Source organism: Zootermopsis nevadensis, unplaced genomic scaffold (genome assembly GCF_977971745.1).
Source record: "Zootermopsis nevadensis isolate Lab colony 2312 unplaced genomic scaffold, Znev_1.0 Znev_ptg000022l, whole genome shotgun sequence".
NCBI lineage: Eukaryota > Metazoa > Arthropoda > Insecta > Blattodea > Termopsidae > Zootermopsis > Zootermopsis nevadensis.
In genome coordinates, this window is record NW_028259154.1 from 26,751,350 (window position 1) to 26,771,058 (window position 19,709).

General features: G+C 33.4%; 3 protein-coding genes across 11 annotated transcripts; 1 reads left to right on the forward strand and 2 right to left on the reverse strand.

Annotated features, from left to right (window-relative positions):
• Positions 1 to 1,192: 1,192 nt before the first annotated feature.
• LOC110829227 (putative protein phosphatase 2C T23F11.1) lies at positions 1,193 to 10,051 on the reverse strand. Of its 6 annotated transcripts, none has more exons than XM_022062742.2 (7): positions 9,978 to 10,051; positions 8,818 to 9,008; positions 7,951 to 8,048; positions 7,633 to 7,740; positions 6,877 to 7,102; positions 6,253 to 6,344; positions 1,193 to 6,006 (listed from the first exon to the last, which is right to left on the reverse strand). In XM_022062742.2, exons 2-7 carry the CDS (start codon positions 9,002 to 9,004, stop codon positions 5,782 to 5,784), a joined length of 936 nt encoding a protein of 311 aa, XP_021918434.1. In that variant the 5' UTR covers positions 9,005 to 9,008; positions 9,978 to 10,051; the 3' UTR covers positions 1,193 to 5,781. The 6 variants fall into 6 exon arrangements, with proteins under 6 accessions (XP_021918434.1, XP_021918432.1, XP_021918438.1 ...); XM_022062740.2 differs by lacking the exon at positions 9,978 to 10,051 and adding an exon at positions 9,803 to 9,971; XM_022062746.2 differs by lacking the exon at positions 9,978 to 10,051 and adding an exon at positions 9,693 to 9,799.
• Positions 10,052 to 10,084: 33 nt separating this feature from the next.
• LOC110829228 (small integral membrane protein 20) lies at positions 10,085 to 11,581 on the forward strand. Its single transcript, XM_087353435.1, has 3 exons — positions 10,085 to 10,296; positions 10,695 to 10,751; positions 11,291 to 11,581. The coding sequence occupies exons 1-3, from the start codon at positions 10,179 to 10,181 to the stop codon at positions 11,329 to 11,331; spliced, it is 216 nt and encodes a 71-aa protein (XP_087209561.1). The 5' UTR covers positions 10,085 to 10,178; the 3' UTR covers positions 11,332 to 11,581.
• Positions 11,582 to 12,274: 693 nt separating this feature from the next.
• LOC110829237 (WD repeat domain phosphoinositide-interacting protein 4) lies at positions 12,275 to 19,266 on the reverse strand. 4 transcript variants are annotated; one of them, XM_022062777.2, is made up of 10 exons: positions 19,248 to 19,266; positions 18,907 to 19,027; positions 17,670 to 17,744; positions 17,073 to 17,265; positions 16,413 to 16,593; positions 15,955 to 16,163; positions 15,738 to 15,839; positions 15,197 to 15,318; positions 14,413 to 14,560; positions 12,275 to 13,548 (listed from the first exon to the last, which is right to left on the reverse strand). In XM_022062777.2, the coding sequence occupies exons 2-9, from the start codon at positions 18,971 to 18,973 to the stop codon at positions 14,451 to 14,453; spliced, it is 1,059 nt and encodes a 352-aa protein (XP_021918469.1). In that variant the 5' UTR covers positions 18,974 to 19,027; positions 19,248 to 19,266; the 3' UTR covers positions 12,275 to 13,548; positions 14,413 to 14,450. The 4 variants fall into 4 exon arrangements, with proteins under 4 accessions (XP_021918469.1, XP_021918470.1, XP_021918471.1 ...); XM_022062778.2 differs by lacking the exon at positions 19,248 to 19,266 and adding an exon at positions 19,173 to 19,227; XM_022062779.2 differs by lacking the exon at positions 19,248 to 19,266 and adding an exon at positions 17,887 to 18,075 and having other exon boundaries at positions 18,907 to 19,116.
• Between the last annotated feature and the right edge of the window lie 443 nt (positions 19,267 to 19,709).

Below are 19,709 nucleotides of genomic sequence, written 5' to 3' on the forward strand. Positions count from 1 at the left end.
AATTGTGAATAACCCTGTACTAGTCATTTGAATTTACTTCCTTTGTAAACCAGGTTATTAGGATTTCTTCATGAAAATCCTTTGAAAGAAACACAAACAACAAAGGTCCCACTTAGGCAACATCTAAATGTCACTAATAAACAGCCTCAATTTTCAGACACTTAATTAACCTAATTGTAAGAACTGGTATGAAATTATGAATCTGAACTAATAAAATCCAACATTAAATACAATGTTAATTATAACACCTCGTTTGTTCCAGTTTGACTGAAAAAAAAAGGGTAAATGTTTTGCTACTAGTTTGAGACACTGCAGATGCTCGTCATTGGATCCTGTTCTGAGCCAGTTCAATTCAGGTGACAACGGTTCTTGTTTAGTTTTTCCAAAACAGTTCAAATTTGTAATTAAATAAACTCACTTGGAATAACTTACTCACATATTAAACAGAAAAAACTTCCTCTTCTCTCAATGGATGAAATACATGGTGTCACCTGGATACCAGTGCTGAGATATGTGGACTTCCCTTTCTGAACTATAAAACTTTCAAATCCTCATCACATTTGTTGCTGCATTTTTTCTGCTCCAGCTGTGGGTCAGGTTCCCTGCAACTGACATTATCAGATGTTTCAACACAGCAGCTCAAATACGTTGCTCAATTTGAAATTAAAGCAAAGACCTACTAAGCAAAGCAAACATACATTTTTACCTAAGTTAACATATTCTTTCATTCACGGCTGTTATAAGCTTTCAAAAGTTTAATTCAACTTCAGACCAACTACTTCTGTTCCTGCTTCCCAATTGTTGTTACATATTTATTAATTTAAATAATCACAGCTTACCCAAGTTTATATTATCAGGATGAACAGATCTCAACAGTAACAGGCCACAACACACCTTTTGTTAACTTCCTCGTGGAAATTTTGAATCCAGATGAAATATACAACTTCCTTATTTTACCATAAACAAATTTATGTTAAAATGTCAGATATAAAACAGCATTTTAAATCAGTGGAAGAATTTGGGCACAAAAACATTGGACCATAATTTGATGTAAACGACAATTACAGAAGATGTCAATTTTTTCATCATTCGCTTCACAACGAAACTGAATAATAAATGTAATGGGACAGGGACCAAAGGAATTTAAAAGAAAGTACTGAGAATGGTTGATAACAGTAACAACATCCAGTAATATCTTCAATATTTCTTGTATATATTTGTAGTTAATTCCCATCTTTTAAAACTGAATTCACAAAATCATCAACTTGATCGGTGTTTCCAGTATGGACCGTACAGCATGCCAGCCCACAAAATTGTCATGTTACCCTCTTAGATAGCACATCACATTGAACAGAGGCAAAGTCATGAAACTGAACTGAAAGCACACGAGTTGCACAATTTTCTCACAACTGCAATCTTCTTAGATGCAAGTCTGATACTATTCTGTAACATAAACCCTGCACATGCTATTCAACAAGCTTAATGTTACGAACAGAAATCTTCTACATATTGCAACCCATCTTACAATCTAAACAATAGCTCAGGGTTTGAATTAGTGAGAATCTTATTCAGAAATAACATCACAGTAATATAGGAAAATAACTATTATTGCAAATAAATGGTCACTGGTTCTTCAAATTGATCAAATGCATGATGAAGTTTCCAATTAAGATAATGTGATGTGTAAGAACAGGTAGTTACTATGTAAATTTCACTGTAAATCTAGGTTTGGTGATGTACGTGTTCTGGCATACTAATTAGTCACAAGAAGCGCTGAGATACATCAGTGAGATGACAGAGAAAGGACTAGCACATATGTGTGCATACATGATATATTGCCTCTGTATATACAAATAAGAACTTGTCTCTAAAACCTCAAAATCATAAATCAGAAAAATTACCTTCCGGTCTCAATTCGATTAACCTGAAGTCTGACAGTTGGGTATCACTGCATTACTATGAATATAATATTCAAATGAATGAAAAGAAATTAACATTCTGATACTGTATTCTGGCATGTGACTATCAATATAGGAAACACTATCAAGACAGTAGCACTATAACTGTAAACAATAAACACTAATTCACAGACTTGGCAGAAACACACTCTCACACACATCATCTGTACGAACAATGTTTGCAATCCCCAACACAGATCACAAGTATTAATGTGTGGTAATGAATTCTAGTCACTTGTGAACTGCGTACTTTCATGAAGTTATGCTAAAGTTGGTCCACACAACAGAACTGCTAATCCTCTACCCAAGTAGAGTTACAAATGGACTATAACAAACAAATATAATAATGAGATCTGAGAGTTCCATAGAGGTGAAATTTGGATTGATGTCTTGTACGTTATGATGCCATGCTGCCCTCTAGATGATTGCCAACATTTTGGAGAAATCTATTGCCTCTATCTTCTGGATAGAAGTAAATATGGAGGTGGTGTCCCTCACAAACGTTGGTAACCACCTACAAAACTACACGGTGCTATAACTTAAAAGACCATGATTCAAATATTATAATAATAATTTTGGTACAATAACAATGGTGATGGTGCTGGTAATGATGATGATATGAAACACTGCAATAATGGCTATATAAGAAACACTATTCTATGGTATCCTTATCAGACGAAGTAACTCTTAGAGAAAATATGTACACAGAGTTCGTATGGTACATTCCAAATTTCAAAGCATACATACTACAGCATATGTACATATTATAAAACGACTTCTTACTTAAATATATGTATAGAATACATGTTACAATATTGAGCATACTGCATTATGATTCTGAATTTTGTCCCAGCTGATTATACACTCAGTGCTAAAATTAAATCCCTTCATCTGTGTTCAAACAAATAAATAGATATTTGTCTTATATTACATCTGTATCCTATCCAAGGCTACTGGCAAACATATTTTATTTACTGCATGTCTACCCTCAGAATTATGAATGAGCCTACCATTATCTTGACAGTGGTACTGAATTGCTGACTTTAGCTGATGATCAAACTGAACAGAGCAGAACATGTTATTTACTTCTGCAAGTAATGGATTATTAAGTATTCTGCTAGTTCATGAAAAATGTAGCTCTCTACTTCTTCACGTCCGGCCACTTCTCGGGCAAAAAATTCTTGCTCATTCTTTACCGCTTCTATAGAAAGTGTTTTCCTGTATAAAAATATATACCTTACCTACAGCTATAAAAAGTTTAGAAATAGTTACATACATTGATTATTTCTATTTCATGACTCATCAATAACTATTTATAAGCAGTAAACCAAATTCCTTACGGTAGCAACATCAAATACGAAGTTACCTGATCATCTTAATGTATCATGAATCCCTCTTTAAACTTGTCATTTTATCACAATTAAGTAACATAAATGGCATTTAATCCATTAATTAAATGTTATTTCAAAAGATAGAATATACCAGTGGGTGTCACTGGTATTAAACTAAATACCACCAAGCTTGTTATCTCCAATTTAAGCTCTAGAGTACGAGACAATGCGACATAATAACCCAGAAGATCAACAACCGTGGAACTGCAAATCACATATATTGGATTTGAATCAAAATATTAAAATAACGTACATTACAGTATATATACTTTCATGTAAATACCTTACATGAGATACCTGGTTTATAAACAAGTTCAGGCATGGCTGTAAAGTCATAAATGTACAGAACATAAAAATGAGTTATCATAGGTTTAAAGTTCATGGGAATACAAAGAAATTAATTTGTGAGAAGCAGCAGGTACAATTTTCTTGTTCATATAAAATAACAATCAAACTGGTGAGAAAAGCAAGCACTTTCTCTGAATTCTGACTACGCTACTTCTAAACACAAGCAGTGAGGCAGGTAATGGATACCAGAGTGTCACAGAGACTGATCACCAACCACTACCTACAACTATGCATTACTGTAGCGAGATTTAATTCACTGTAATAAAACAGATATTAGATAAAAGTCATTTATACATATTTCTCTACTTCTTTAGTTTTCTGTCAAATAAATGAAACTGCACACTGAATAACCGTAAATGTAAACTTAAAATAACTTCCGTTCTTCTCTAGGACATAACCACGTAGAAGGAAAAAATCTCTGCATAATGTTCCTGCTGTAATCCTTCAAGCTATAACAAAAGGACTGAGACATGCGATGCCATAATCTCCACTGTATTTTCCTAAAGAGATGTTACTGTTTCTAAAAATAAAATGAAATAAATCATATAAACACGTTTCATGCTGCATCCAGCACAATTATATAAAACGTATGTGCCTGCCAAAATATTCAGCATAAATTTGGTCCTAGTTATCAATAATATTTTGAACCGTTTGTTCTGGGTCTATTAAATCGAAGCAAAGAAGTTGTAAATATTCCAACAGCAAAACTGTTCTCTATTTCACGAACAAATTTAATACCACTTACAATTATTAATAATAATAAAATGATATAAATTAACTACATACAATTTTCCAGTATATAAAACATATACAAATGTTTGTTTTTAATAAAGAATGTACAAACCGAAACAAATACACACATATGTACAAACCAAAATCTGACTAACATATTAAATGTAATCATATACAAATTCCTTGTCAAATTTTTTTATCAGACAAGATTATGTAAAGTTCACTCATACCTAAGACCTCTTAATTTAAGTTTACTTAACCTTTCAGTGTGGAGTGATGAGTACATATCATGATGATGTAAGAAAATGAAAGCAGAAAAAAAAAGTTGTATGCTACAAGCAGAGGAAGAGAATGTTTTGATGCCCTGATTGTGAGGTTGGGCGCTGTGCAGAAAGATGTATCAAGATGTACCATACAGAGCTCAACTAAAAAGTTAAACATATTGCATTTCTAAAATTTGTAGTGTCCAGTGAATACATAATCCAAGTATCATTAAAATCCATTAATTATTATTAGAAAACTTAAGCCTTGCTGAATAAAACTACCACCATAAAAGTAAAATTTAAATACCCAAATAGCACATTCTGTCATACCATGGTACCAACTGGGTACTTAAATGCCTCCACTCTGAAGGGTTAATGACATTATATTAACTAAATAAAAATAGGAATGGCAGGGTACAAAAACAGTAAATTGGAAAGGATACAAAAGGAACTGTTTATGGAGTATATTTCAAGGTACCAAACCTGGAATTTGCCTCAGGGAGCTCAGGAAAAAACATGGAAAAACCCCAGCCGGAATAACTGTTCATCTGTCAAGACTTGAACTGGATACCTCCAGAATGCAAGGCAAACATTCTCCTGCTAAACAAAATAATCAAATATGTATCATAAAATTTTATAACGTTCAAAGTATTATAAAAATATGTAGCAAATAGTGAATGGTTATAATCAATAAAATTATTAAAATATTGGTTACAAAAGCTGAATCACATCACTTTAATTGTTCTTTTACTTAATCTACTCAATTAATAAACCACTTTCATTAGTTCCTACATGAGAAATGAACACTTGTGAATGATTGCACATGCTACAAAGAAAATCACTGAAGGTCATTAAAATTGGAAGATTTGCAAAGCGGTTCAGGAAAACCCACGATGCTGTTATTTTACTCTTTGGACCAAGATGGATCAGACGGATGTGTATATAAAATAAAGAAAAGAAAGCCTGTATTATGGTAGCAGCAATATTATGTAGAATAATAAGTTGCTTAGAAACAGAATATTAAGTAACCAAATAAAAACAAGAACTGCACACAAAATGGACACTTCTGATGTAGTATACTTAATGAGGTTATTTGGAGTCTGTTGGGTCTGGAGGATTCATGGAGGCACAGCGGGCTGACAAATCTTCATAGGATTTTCCATGCAGGAAACAAACCAAGACTACAGTCATATTATCACAGCCAAGTCCTCCCATCTGACAGTCAGGTGCAAGACAGCGAGTCATCAGGTCCTCACAGATGTCTTCTGGGTCCATTCCAGATCCGATACGTAGACGAACAAACTCGACTACCTCCTGCATTAGAAAAACCAACGCCACTATCAAATAATGTAATAAAATAATAATTTTGAAGTAAAATACAAAGACATTTTACACCAGGACCAAATATGTATCCACTAACGTACACTAACGAGATGGCTTAGGGAACCCTAACGTTCATCACCGAATTAACCAAAGTCTTAAACCAGTCCCTGTTCTGGGCCAGCAAAATCCCATCACCCACTTACATACACAGAAATTTAAATTCTGCTGGTAGCTCACCTCATTGGTCATAACATCCCAGATGCCATCACAGGCAATGACCAGGAACTCCCAGTCAGGATTTACTTCACGAACTTCAATATCTGGAAATGCTATTAAAGGTAGAAAAGTAAAAATAAAAAAGAATTACTAATCACTACCAGCACAAATTAAATCTGAAGATGAAAGCCTAGTACAGAACATCATCATAAATTATGTTTCCGAATTTATAACTTGTGTTGGGCAAGGCCGTGGTCTAGGCAACACGGAGTTTTCCTCCGGGGGCTTCCCCGGTTTCTCCGTGGCATCCCAACAATTACTCCATTCACACACAGAAGAAGGCTATGGCAAACCACTTTTGGATCATCTGCCAAGAACGTATATGAACAGGTCCCAGTCCGAGAAAAGGATGGAAGGATCCTGTTCATATGGACCTGTCGTCAGACAGAACACTAAATAAATAAAATAAATAATCATCTTATTACAAAGTCTTCTCCATGCTTATCTGTTCTCCCATACGCACGCCTACTGCATATTATTTTTTTATTTTGCATACAAGATAGTGAAGCTAATTAGTAATTGCTTTTAGGATATGATGAAGAGAATAAGAATGTATGAATTTCTTTAATAAATTTCTCAGGTCACCTGTAACGATCTGTTCTTCTGCTGTCTTCTTTTCATTTTTCTTAAATACAAAGTCTCCAAGAGCACGTGATAGGGCGAGGTTGCCGTTGACACGATTGAACTCAACCCAGCCTCCTGCTGCTTGGATCCTTTTAATCTCTGTGTCATTACTGGGTTTATGGTCCAACGAAAGCACATCCACATTACCATTAATACTTGCAATGGCACGAGAATCACCCACATTAGCCTGTTATATAAACATAAGGCAACTTGCAGAAGTAACAATACACCTAACACAAGAACTTGTCTTGTACAATATTAATGCACTGCCTTATATTTAATGTTATGTGCAAAGAAAATAAGGAGAAAATGGTACATTAGATTTTGTTCCCTGATGTAATATGAGACTGAATTCAGAAATTATGAAAATTAAGAATCTCTGTCCTGTGCTCCTACCACAAAACCTTGTTAATTCAACGTACACGGTTGTAAGGATGTATCATTTTCAAAAACACTATGCCAGGAAATGTATGAAGGCATGAAAAATGGAAAAATACAGAACAGGAGAGAAGATTCCTAGAATTGACAGCTATTGCACAAAAGAATTCATAATGCTACAGGCTGTTTCACAAGCACAGACACCTTCCTGGCCAGAGTGCCAGAGCAGGTACAGCAAGAAGATTCTAGACATTTTTAGGTTGCTCAATATAGCTGATACCAAAGGAATTTTCTTCAAAGCTTACTTATGATTATGTGAAACTTATGTACTGTACATACACAGTAAAGTCTGTTGTCCTTTAGAACAATAGCAACTGCAGTAGTACCTGCCAACTCGTCCTTCAGTGACTCTTCTTGCAACATTGCACAGTCTACATCAAGAAAACCCTGTAAGAAATTTAAGACCTATTATCAGCATAGTAATGGAGAGTATGGCTTCTTACAAAGCATAATCTGAAATTATCCTTCTACATATTTCAGTCACCAAAATCAAACTATATAAAATATAGAAATTTCAAAAGAGAAGGTAATGGATAATTACTATTATCATCACTCTGTCACAATAGCATAAATTAAAATATTTTTGTTAAAATATACCTGACGTAGCGCATCTTCAATTCTTCCTTCCCTGTACTCTGACCTCTTAATAATATATTTGTGAAGATGTTTTCCTGCATACTGTGCAACTTTAGCGCCTGTAAATAGAGCAGAAATAAATTTCTTTTGTCAGTAAGATTACAGTTTTAATTTTTAACTATGGTGACCCATACAATGAACATTGAATAAACAAATATCAGATGATAAGATATAAACTTCATATTATAACTTACAAGGTATTTATATTCTCAGTTACATTAAAACCACAACGTTCTGGTCGCATTGTATGCTGTCTAAAAAAGATTATATCACATTATTTGTATTACTCATATGTACAAAGTAGGACCAAATTTTCTTAACACTTTAAGATAATAAATGCAACATTTTCATTGCATTTCTCATGATATCTGAGTATGGGTCTAAATTATTCTCTTTAACTTGAAGGAAGTTCTGTAACAATTTTTCCTCTCTCTACATAGATGTTTATTTCCTACAAATTTTTATTCCACTCTGGTCATGAACACTTCTTTCTTTTTAATGAGACTATAACTATACATCTATATTTTCCATTATTTATGTAATAACACACTGAAAGAAAGATACACAAATTGCCCATTGATTTTCCAATAAGCAACAGACATAAGAGTTTGTCTAATAATAATAATAAATAAACAGATAAATTAACCCAACGATCACAAATGTGTTTTAACACTGGAAAATAAATAAAACACTTAAAAACAAGTAACTGCCAACTTCTGGTTCCTTTTGTAAAACCTGCAATTTTTTTCTTCAATACTCTTATCTAGGTAGGAGCAATTTTAAGTTTTTACCCAGAGTGAACTGTACGATAAATCAACGCTGCATTACCTCCATGGCCATCATAAACACCAAAGAAAGCAGTTCCTGGATCATCTGGCAGTGAAAGAATGTGTGTATGGGAATCTTCCATGTTGATTCTCCAGCCCTGCATGCAACTTGATCCGACTTTCAACTGTGAATTCTGACAACATGCTGACTCTTTGGCTGTGACTGGTTCAGACAAAGTTTGACCCATGACCCTGAGCAAATAATAACATATGCTCACATCTTACTGAAGCATTTTCCTCTACTAAATAAAATAAGACAATCCAGATTACCAGTCACAACCATAACTTGAGATATCATGCCGAAGCTGCAGTACTAAACAAATCTCAAATTATGCACTTACGTAGGAATTGCTGTGAATCATGTTAAAATATTGTTGAAAATTAATATTAAAAAAAATTTCATTATGATACTGATTTATAATCCTCTGGCCAGTCTCAAGGATGAGAAGGTTAAACTTACACACCTAACCACAATGCAATACACTTAAAGATTAATGGACATAAACAAAAGGGAAGTCTTGTGAAACTAAACTCATAAAACAATACAGTTCACAGCTCATAAATATGATAGAAGAAAACAAAAATTCCAAACCTAGACCTCAATTATTTTAACTTGTACATCATACCTCCAATAAAAATGTACCTAGAAACTTTTTTCCAAACTGGCAACACTACTGGAGTCTTTATATTGATAATAAATGTTACTTATGGCCAAATAAAATACATTCAAAGTAAGTCTTCATAAAATGTTTCAAACTCATATTTGGAATTCCTCAAAAAATAATAGACCAGAACACGTTCTGAAACTGGCAACAACACTTGGATTTAAAATGCTGACAATACAAATTACCAATGGCCAAATAGCTTCTCACATACTTGTACAAGAAATTCAATAATCAATACGTCTGAAATAACGAATAAGTGTTTTCATAAACCGGTGCAGTTCGTTATATTACGTTCGGCCTTCCATTCTTAGAGAGACTTACATGGAACTATCAGTTACAACCAAGAATGACAACCCGTGAACTTTGAAACAGGCCGCATTGGGCTTTACTTATTTTTTTAATAATAATTGTACAAGCCAATATAATTTAATTATGACAGTAAACTTCGTCCTAAACGTTATAAAAAACTTAGCAACATATCCATAGATTAACGTACGTCTTTTGTACAATAATCACGACAGTGGTGACAACTATCTGTTATTATCAAACCTTCCGGTGGGTTGTTATCCTTTAGCTTAATTAAAGATTCTTGGTACACGAGAGAAATTTATGTAGGAGCCAAGTAAGAAATATCCTTTCAACCAACATTTATTTCGTAGGACCACCTCATATTTGACATGTTGGCATTTGAACTGTAATGGGTACATATATGAAAGGATGGAGATATGTGGCATTTATAGGTGGAATTGTAGGTTTTATAGGAGCCGCTTCATATCCCATTATAATATACCCTTTACAGAATATAGACACTTACAGTAAGTAAATGTTGTTTCACTGATGCATGTGGGAAACAAGGAATATGTATAAGAAACTGGTGAGTAAGCCTGTTTGAAAGTGGTCGCTTTGAAGGAACTGGTGGAATAACAAATGATGGATGTTGGAGAAACTTGTTGCCAGGATGAGGGATAAATAGAAGTGGCTCTAAATCATGTTCAACAGTGACAAGTTTTGATATTAGCATTTTTGAACGTCTAGTTTCCTCTACCAGAAAATTAGTTAGGCTTTCTCTGTTCAACAAAATCAGCTTTTGTAGGCAAGGTTGTGAACTGTTATTTAAAATCAGTTTATATATTTTTTTAATGCAGTGGAGTTTGGTCTTGTTCATGTATGAATAGACACATTTTTAAAGATTGCATTTAATTTTTTATTACAGAGAAAATCCAAGCCGAGAATCGAGCAAACATCGTTCAGGAAGATATCCAGCCTGGCAGTAAGATTATAAATGTTTACAATTGTAGCAGTAATGTGGTTTGTTAAAAGAAGTCCTGTCCTTGATTACAAGGCCTTCATAATAATATGAAATATATTGATTTCCAACTATTCTGTTAATTCAGAATTGATGAAAGTGGTGAGAAATGAAAACTTGATGGTTTGGATTTTGTCAGTATAGACTTTTGATAGGTTCCATCATTTTGAAGAACCATATTTTCTCATTTTTTATCCTGCAAGATGGAGAAAGTTGCCACATAATGTAGGTGCATACATTCAGCACTCATAGGCAAAACTTGATGTGGTTTTATATATTTATCAGGTTACTCACTGTTATGTTTCTTATTGTTAATTTAATCATCTCATTTATTTCGAGAGGCCTTGTAGTTTTCAAACCGTTATATGTATACTTGCATGTAAAAAGGTATTTTGGTGATCAGTGTAGGAGTGTTATTGTAGATATATTTTGCACAAAGGGTGTGAGATAGTGGTTGCTATTTTTATATGTTTATTAAAGTACATCTCTCCATTTTTTTCTAGATATGAAAGTGTGGACCGATCCATTTGACAGGAAAAGGTAGATTCAATTTGAAGATGACTGAAAAATGAATACAATGTAGTGAAGACAAGAGTAGATGTGTAACTTTGAAAGACAATTGTAATTAAACTCATCCTCAGTGTATGTGCACTATATTAGTAGCATATTTTAAAACTATTTAATGTATTGATAAATGTTACAGTCTAACATTTCATAACTCTAACAGAAGTGATGTGTAATTATCATAATTTATATTGTATGTTTTACATGAAATAAAGTGCAAATCTTTGTAAGCCTCTCCAGTCCATTTCATGTCCCTGAAAATTCAGTCTAATCAGGAACAAACATGGTTTTACGTGATTGTGTTCAAGTAACAAAATAAAATGTTTGCTCTTCCCATTTGACTGTACAAAAGTAAATTCTATCAAATGAATGTGTAATTAGTAAGTGCAGGTTGCATGAAGTTAATTCCTGAGGCGTTTGAGTCGACTCTAGGGGAATGAATGGAGACATTTAAGTAACCATTTTTTGCTTGAGTGCTGCTGATCACAAATATTCAGCATATGAAAGACAATGTATGAACCCCCAGTATGGTTTGTGATCATGATTGCCTTGATTAATAGAGAAACTACAGTTTTTTGCAAAAATTTAGTGTTTAAACTTGTAGTCAATAATAAACAAATGTTGAAAGGAATTTGGGAAACACCTTGTCAGTGATGTGATACTACAAACACAAAGAAACCATTTTCCCAAAACAAAATGAACAGATTGGTTTGCTTTTTCAATCTCTACATGGTCTTGATATGAATCAAATTATGTAACTTTTCAATGCATCCAAGAATTCTCACTCTTATTAATGTGTCGATTTTTAGAAGGGGTGAATAATCATCACTATTCATTTAATAATGTTAAATCATCTACAGGAAACCATGACTGCAAATGGTGAAATACGATAATTGGGTGGTAATTGGAATGCTTCAAAGAAGTACAAAAAATGCTGGCATTGTATTTTTCTCTTTTTGCAGAACATTTGTATATAAACAGATATAGTTCTCTTACAAAACATATAACATAACAAAGATGTACACACAAATACATTAGAATAGAGCAAAAATCTTGTGCAAATTATCGTTGTCATATTTCAAGCATTTGGCTTCATGTTTATGAGAGACAATAATCACAATATGCATCACAAGTAAAAAAAAATATATATATATATATAATGTTCTGGTACATTCTCACACAACAATTATGACTGACTTTGCCATATCCTTTGGCAATAAAATAAATGTTTATATGTACAAACAATACAAAATATTTAGAAAATTATTAGTAAATCATGAATTGCTAGAAATTATATTTTAATTACTGATTGCGACAATGCATAATCTATAATTCTCATGTTTTCTTTCAGTTAAATTCAAATGCAACATGATAGTTTTCTTTCTAGTTATTATTTATTGCACATATATAGTTTACATTTCAGATGTGTTTGGCGTACAGATATATTTTTCCAGAAACCAGCCTCAAAAAGTTCAACAAACATGTATTTTGGTTAACAGACTATGGAATCCCTAATGAAGACTAAAGATAGAAATTATCAAATCACCCCAATAATATTTAATGTTTTAACATGGCCTTTGGGTTGAAGGATGAGTCTCCAAACTGGTATGCGTTCAAAGATTTTTAGATGTACAGCAGTATGAGCAATATCCTCTGCTCATCACAGACAACAGTCTGCATGATTTAATGTTATTCCTCACTGGATTAGAAGCTGCTAAGAGAACAGTACATCCAAATGATGACAATAAACTAGGACAATGGAAGACTAATATAAAGTGACTGGCAAAATATTTTATTTTTTTCTTCTGAGGTACACATCTGAACTACAATACAAATTATAATTGCAAAACTGAAATTAAAAAAAAAGGATGTAATATACTTCTCTAGGACACAAATTATGAACATTTTAGTGGACTTGATAAAAAGATTTATCATGGTGCTTGCACCACTGCCTCTGGAACAAGCATGGAATTTCAAGATTTCCTATAAAAGAATTTGAGTACAAAATATCAAGTCTAAACTGGTATAAACAATTCAAGCAGAATATTTAAAACATCCATTCAACTAGCAGGCCATGTTTTTCCACTGGTGTAAATGCTCTGGAAAATATGAGCGATGGGCAGTCATCTCTGATGGTGACGCAGGTGACAAACTCTCCACCACACATTCAGTGGTTGTCACCACATTAACAGTGTTCCTGCAAGCACAGAATCATCTGCTAAGCAATAAAACTGTGAACATTAATGTACATACTAACAACATCCATAAAGTCAAAAACATTTTAGAAGAAGATTAACATGTACAAAAAGAAAACTACTTAACACAATAAGGACCCAAAGACTCCCTTATGTAGAAATTATTTCATTGTGCATATTATATTTTAGCATCATGTGAGGTTACCCATGAAAATTTTCATTCACATACAACAAAATTTATATTATTTTAGCATACAGTTATAATAGTGTTTTACATAATAAGGAATTCCTCTTATTGTTTCAATACAAACTCCGTGTTGTTTTATACGAAGAGGAGAAAAAATTTTTGATCTCTCAACAATACACCATTTCTGGACCCTATATTATGTGATGCTAGTGTAATTTTCACCTCACAAGTTCATGCACATACCAAACTAAAAAGCACAAGTTTGGGGTAGCCTCCAATGGCATATCAAATTTAACAAAGATTTATATGTGGTTCTTTAGTTATGTACAGAAAATTGGCCTTATTTACATTCATTTTGTGCAGACTGTACAAATAATACACAAGAAATGTATAATTTGAATATCCATTATTACAGATTCTAGGCACATAAAATTTGCTTGATACACACTGATTCATATGGAATTTATAGATCTATTATGACCAATACCAAACAAATTTTAAGGTCTTACATTAAGTGGTATTACTGTCTCTTCTATCTTAGAAGTTTACATGGCTATTATGTTGGTATTATACAGCAACCAACAATCAATAAGCTGAAGTTTCAATTCTGTCACAAATGTTTCAACAGTCAGTAGAGAATGATATTACAGTTAAACTTAGTGTTTTAGAAAAACCTTACTCTAGTATGTGTTAAGTACAGTTTCTGGCACAAACTCCTCAGTGTTCATCATCATCACAAACATCAAGGTACACATCAAACGACTCTCTGTTGCAGTTTCCATCTTGACTAAACACGTATTTTTGGAAGGTTCCATCCAGACAAATGGCTGAAATATAAAATACATACAGGAAAATAATAATTAATAATTTTCCTTTGCTGGACAAAACTTTAAATGGAAGATTTTCAATTAATGCTACACACAGTGGGAGAAGATATTAAAGAGTAGAAAGGCATTCTGCTTTTCGTCTGTCAGGCCTACAATCAATGCTGTGTAACAGGCACTACAAAACAAACATTAAACTACAAAACAAGTATAGAATACAGAAAAGAGGGTTAAGTCACTAGGCACAACTTTTTAGGGCAATAAAAAACAACTTTAGACATCATGCAGTAGTGAACTTCACTCATAATTTCATTATATCACTATGGAAAGTGCTTTAGTGACGTATCGTATCCTTACTTCCATTTGATCCTTTTAACATGGAGAATTATACAAAGCACTTACCAAATTTTGACCAAAACACACTATTCTGCAATGCTGCAAATTTGTTTATAATATAATCTCTCAAGACCAGAACATTTTTCAAATCAGAAGAAACTGATTATGATCCGATTTTGGATTCAAATTACAGGCTGATGAATAAATTAAATGACTGCATGCATTGCTGAAAAACTGTAATTTTCTCTTTTTACTGTAATTTATATAAACAGTTTGAGACAGTAATATATTTGAGTATCTTACCTATTACAGCATTTCTTGACCCAAATGCACATATGCAGGCACATTCAGGAGGCACAGTGAAATTGGCTAAGGCCCATTGGGACTCCACATAATTTCCCAAGATACCACCCATTTTGGAAAACCTACATAAACGAAACAACTGCTTTCTAAAATACTTGATTTTATAACACAATTAGCTTATGTGCAATGTTCCACTGGACTAAAAATAATGATGGCAAATACTTCTTCTTTTAATTTTAACTCATTCTTTGCAATAATTAAAAACTGTATAATTCACAATTAGCAAGTTGATGAGGTCTGAAACAAGTACTAGAACTTTGTGCTGCTGACAATGCATTGTTTTAGAGATCTGAAGAATTATACATTATAGTTATAGAAATGGAAATTTCATAATTTACTCCCAAATATGCAGGTGCCAGGATGAAAAGGTAAAGTCCAGAAGCTGCTATTAGAATATGATTGGTGCTTTGTATTTCATATACCCTGTGCATTAATTAACGTATCACTAATCCACAACATAAATTAATCTTGCAGTACTTACGTGGATCGTCGATTTAAGCGAGTATCCTTCAGGGCAAATATGTGTATTGTTCCTTTGTCACTTGAGCAACACAGGAAGTCAGAACTCACGCTGAAGTTTATGCTGTAAACAAACAAACAAACAAACAAAAAATAAATTTGGGATAATCAACTAGCTACTTTTAACTCTTGAAGCATGTTCAGTAGAATTACCAAAGCTCTTGTGCATGAGGGCTCACCAATAAAGGGTCGCTGGATCAGACCCCCTTCTTAGCTCTACCAGCAGAATTCGCTGTGATGTGTCCCACACCCGTATCAAAGTGCCTTTACTGGAAGCTGTTGCTACCATGGTTCCCTGCTGATTCACAGCAAGACATGCCAGTTCCCCTTGGTGAGCATTGATTGTAACTGGGGCACTTGACATGCCAGCTTCTGTGTACGCCAAATCCTGTGTAAAATAAACAGTATTATTATCCAATTACATATTCATTAGGAAATATTACAATAAAAATTCCTACTTAATGAATAACAATCTGACGGAAATCTTAAGCAGAGGGAACATAATGCAGAGATAATACAGCTGAGAAAGCACACATGCAATGTCATAAATATTTGAGAACAGAATTGACATACAAAATACTGTATCACAGAAGATAACCACCACAATCATGAACTGTATGACAACACAAATTCTTACCACTAATTGCACACTGCCCAATTTGTGCCCAGGAAACATGAGAAGTTGCCGTTCAGCAGTCTGAAGAGGGCTGACTTCACATAACCCCAAAACGTTTTCACGTGTCTCTAATGTGAACAATCTCTGAGCAGGAGATGGGAAAGTGAAAACATGTATCTGTTGGCTTAATGCAACCACCAACCTGTTGGAATATAAACAAATTTAGTATATTATATTGTTTCCGTTTTTTTTTAAAGCCAGGATACCTCTGTCAGTATAATGACTGGACAATTAGGGGTTTGATCACTGAAAGGGACAGAAAATTTTTCCTCTAGCCTATACATCTGGTCTAGCTTTGGGACCCACCCAGCCTCTGTCTAATGCGTACTGGGGTCCTTCCCAGGGGTAAAGTGTGGCCAGAGGATGACGCTGACCACTCACCCATATCTAGTGGACTTGTTACTCACTACTCAAAAATGCACTTCAAGACTAACAAGGGCAAGTTGTCTTGAGCAACTGTCCCAGAAAAGGTCAATGGCCCAATCCTTGTAGCAGAAACGAATGACATTGATTAACATGCACCCTCATATACATCTGATTTAACATCTTATATTTTGATATATTACTCCTTAAATATGTGTTAAAATTACATTATTTCAAATACATCTTCAGGGTACTCACTTATCCCGCCGAAGTCGCACTGCTTTAACAGGTGCTGTAAATGTGAACTCCAGAACAAATTTTTTGGAAATGTCATCATATACCAACACCGTATTTTCAGCAAACTTTGGTCTGGAACCACCAGCTACGACGGCAAGAAGGTTGGTACGATGTAACATCTCACAATGTGCTACACTTCCCATTAACTCTATATCTGGGAATCACAAAAACAGACATGTATTATTGTTTTTGTTGTTATTATTAATATCAAACTTCACCACCAACATTTTGAGGTGAAGATGCTGTCCTTCAGTGTCTTGGCACTTCAGAGTTTCAGCCCTGAAAAAGGAGACAGTATGTTTCTCCAAAATGTTTCCATTCATCGATGAGTCTACAATGCACCAAGACACAGAAGAATAGCATCATCACCCTCACTGCAATCTTGCAATATTATAAGATGTTTGCACTTTATTAAAACTGTTAAACTTCCTGAGGAGAAGAAAAAGCTGACTTCATCTTCTTGTGGACAATTAATTCATGTTCCTAGCGAACACAAATTCAACATTAACACTTGAGCACAGAAATTTATATCTATAAGCAGTACAACAGTTAACTTACCAAAATGAGCCTTCTCTACTAAAGGATCCACATTATATATGCGTAAACCACTTTCCATACAACATGTAAAGCAACCTGCAATAAATATAAATAACTAATAACCATAATCATTAATAGCCAACAACTCCAAGAGCTAACACCTGTAAAAGTATAGTAACCAGAACTGTGAATGTCTTTCTAATCAGGGTAGAATTTTTGTACAGACACAAGTACACACCATCTATTTAGTTTCAGAGTCCTTTATTTAATGAAGTTGTTTCCATTGCCTTAAGATGCTATAACTATCATTCCCAGCAAAAATACATGTAGGAACAAATTCCCAAAAGTGGATTGTAATAATTTTCTTTCTAATATGTGTTGGTCATTCTCCTTGGCTTTTCCAGTGATCTGGAGCATCTACCTAGAGCTGAAAAGCAATTTAAATTCAAGTTCATAATTCTCATTCACCTAGAACCCACTTGGGAGACATGTAATTCCATAACTGATAGGGTTATAAACATAATAGTAGCTACCTAAAATAAAGATTTGCTTTATGATCAAAAAATTTGTAAAATGTACGAGGAAGAGTGTGAAATTTTATTCCACAACAGATAATAAACGCATCACACAAACCTACTTGACACATTTGATTCTTAAATTGATATAAAATGCACAAAAATAATCCTGTCAATAAATGTCACCTTTCATGTTCAGTAAGTTTAGAAATTTTAATATAATACCCACAAAATAACTAGTATGGCTTTGGACCTCACCTGCACATGAAAAATGAGACCTGCATAATTTTTTCAACAAAATAACATTAATAAATCACTATTTAAACTCTTGTTTCACCAAATGTGTAACTTGTGGTAGTTATAGTACAGCCATTTTAATGTTTTGTATATAACTATTATCACAATTTATTATGGTACTGATTAAAAACTTCTGTAATCAATAAACAAAATTCAATGAATAATAATGGATGATGTCAGCTCTCATTCGTACAGATTATATTAAAATACCTTTCTCTTAACCCTGAAACCAAGGTCAATAACGTTAAAAGTGAAATTTACAAGTGCTACACGTTTAGTTGCTATAATTACTTGATACAAAACACAAATCAACGCAGTAATTCACAATTATCTAGGTCTGAAGCAATCACTCACGATAATTAAAAAACTTAATCATCCTGGAATGATTTTATTACCAAATACAAACATAAGTTGCAATGTCTTAACATTTCGACCATGTAACAAACCTTGATCTTGATTGAACCTTAGGTTGATCACTCCTCTCCCACTTGCCATAGCTTCAGGTGACTTCATTTATTTGCACCTTTGTATTTTCTAATTCATTGGGTTAATATGTTATGTAGCATCCTGCATTGTGTAAAACAAACAAATTTAAATATATTCAACACTATAACAATGGCAGGAACAAACACGCACTAAACAGCTGATATCTGTCAGAGTATATTGAGAGGTTAAAATATTTGAAACAGATATTCAGTTCAAACATATTTACCAAAATAATAATTGTTATTTATAACATTCTTTCATATTTGTTTTAAACAGTTTTCTCATCAATCGTCATACTTACGTCAAACTAGATTGTGTATTGTTTCACTTCACCGTTTCCATGGAAACAAAATCAGTTTTTCATGGCCAACAGAACAGCCAATATAAACAATAAATATGCATATATATTAAAGATTTTTATCGACTATGGGGTGCTTTGTATACAGTTCCTTTTCTTGGTGGGCATATATAAACTTGTGAGTTTCTAGTAAACAATCCCAAGTAGAAGATATTTCCAAACCAACTAGGTTTATCACTATTCAATGTACTCATATAGGGTTATGTTTCACTAATTTTTTAGATGGAGCTCAAATGAAACCTTTTTATCGTTAACCAACATATTTAACTTAAACAATGGAATGCTTACTTGAATACAGCAATAAACTGAGTATAATTTGAACATATTTCAAACAATATGTGTTCAAATATTGGTAATTAAACTTTGGTATATAGTGAACACAATAAAGTAATGTATCCTCTAAAT

What these genes read in the sequence shown, in the direction of transcription:
- LOC110829227 (XM_022062740.2), bottom strand. An exon ending in AGGACAACAGACTTTACTGT is followed by an intron (nt 7,103 to 7,632) that starts GTATGTACAGTA and finishes TTTATATAACAG; the next exon opens with GCTAATGTGGGTGATTCTCG. An exon ending in GGGATGTTATGACCAATGAG is followed by an intron (nt 6,007 to 6,252) that starts GTGAGCTACCAG and finishes TTTCTAATGCAG; the next exon opens with GAGGTAGTCGAGTTTGTTCG.
- LOC110829228 (XM_087353435.1), top strand. Translation starts at nt 10,179, where the DNA reads ATGGGTACATATATGAAAGGATGGAGATATGTGGCATTTATAGGTGGA. An exon ending in ACAGAATATAGACACTTACA is followed by an intron (nt 10,297 to 10,694) that starts GTAAGTAAATGT and finishes TTTTTATTACAG; the next exon opens with AGAAAATCCAAGCCGAGAAT. An exon ending in GGAAGATATCCAGCCTGGCA is followed by an intron (nt 10,752 to 11,290) that starts GTAAGATTATAA and finishes ATTTTTTTCTAG; the next exon opens with ATATGAAAGTGTGGACCGAT.
- LOC110829237 (XM_022062777.2), bottom strand. Translation starts at nt 18,973, where the DNA reads ATGAAGTCACCTGAAGCTATGGCAAGTGGGAGAGGAGTGATCAACCTA. An exon ending in GTGCGACTTCGGCGGGATAA is followed by an intron (nt 16,594 to 17,072) that starts GTGAGTACCCTG and finishes ATATTCCAACAG; the next exon opens with GTTGGTGGTTGCATTAAGCC. An exon ending in TGGGCAGTGTGCAATTAGTG is followed by an intron (nt 16,164 to 16,412) that starts GTAAGAATTTGT and finishes TATTTTACACAG; the next exon opens with GATTTGGCGTACACAGAAGC.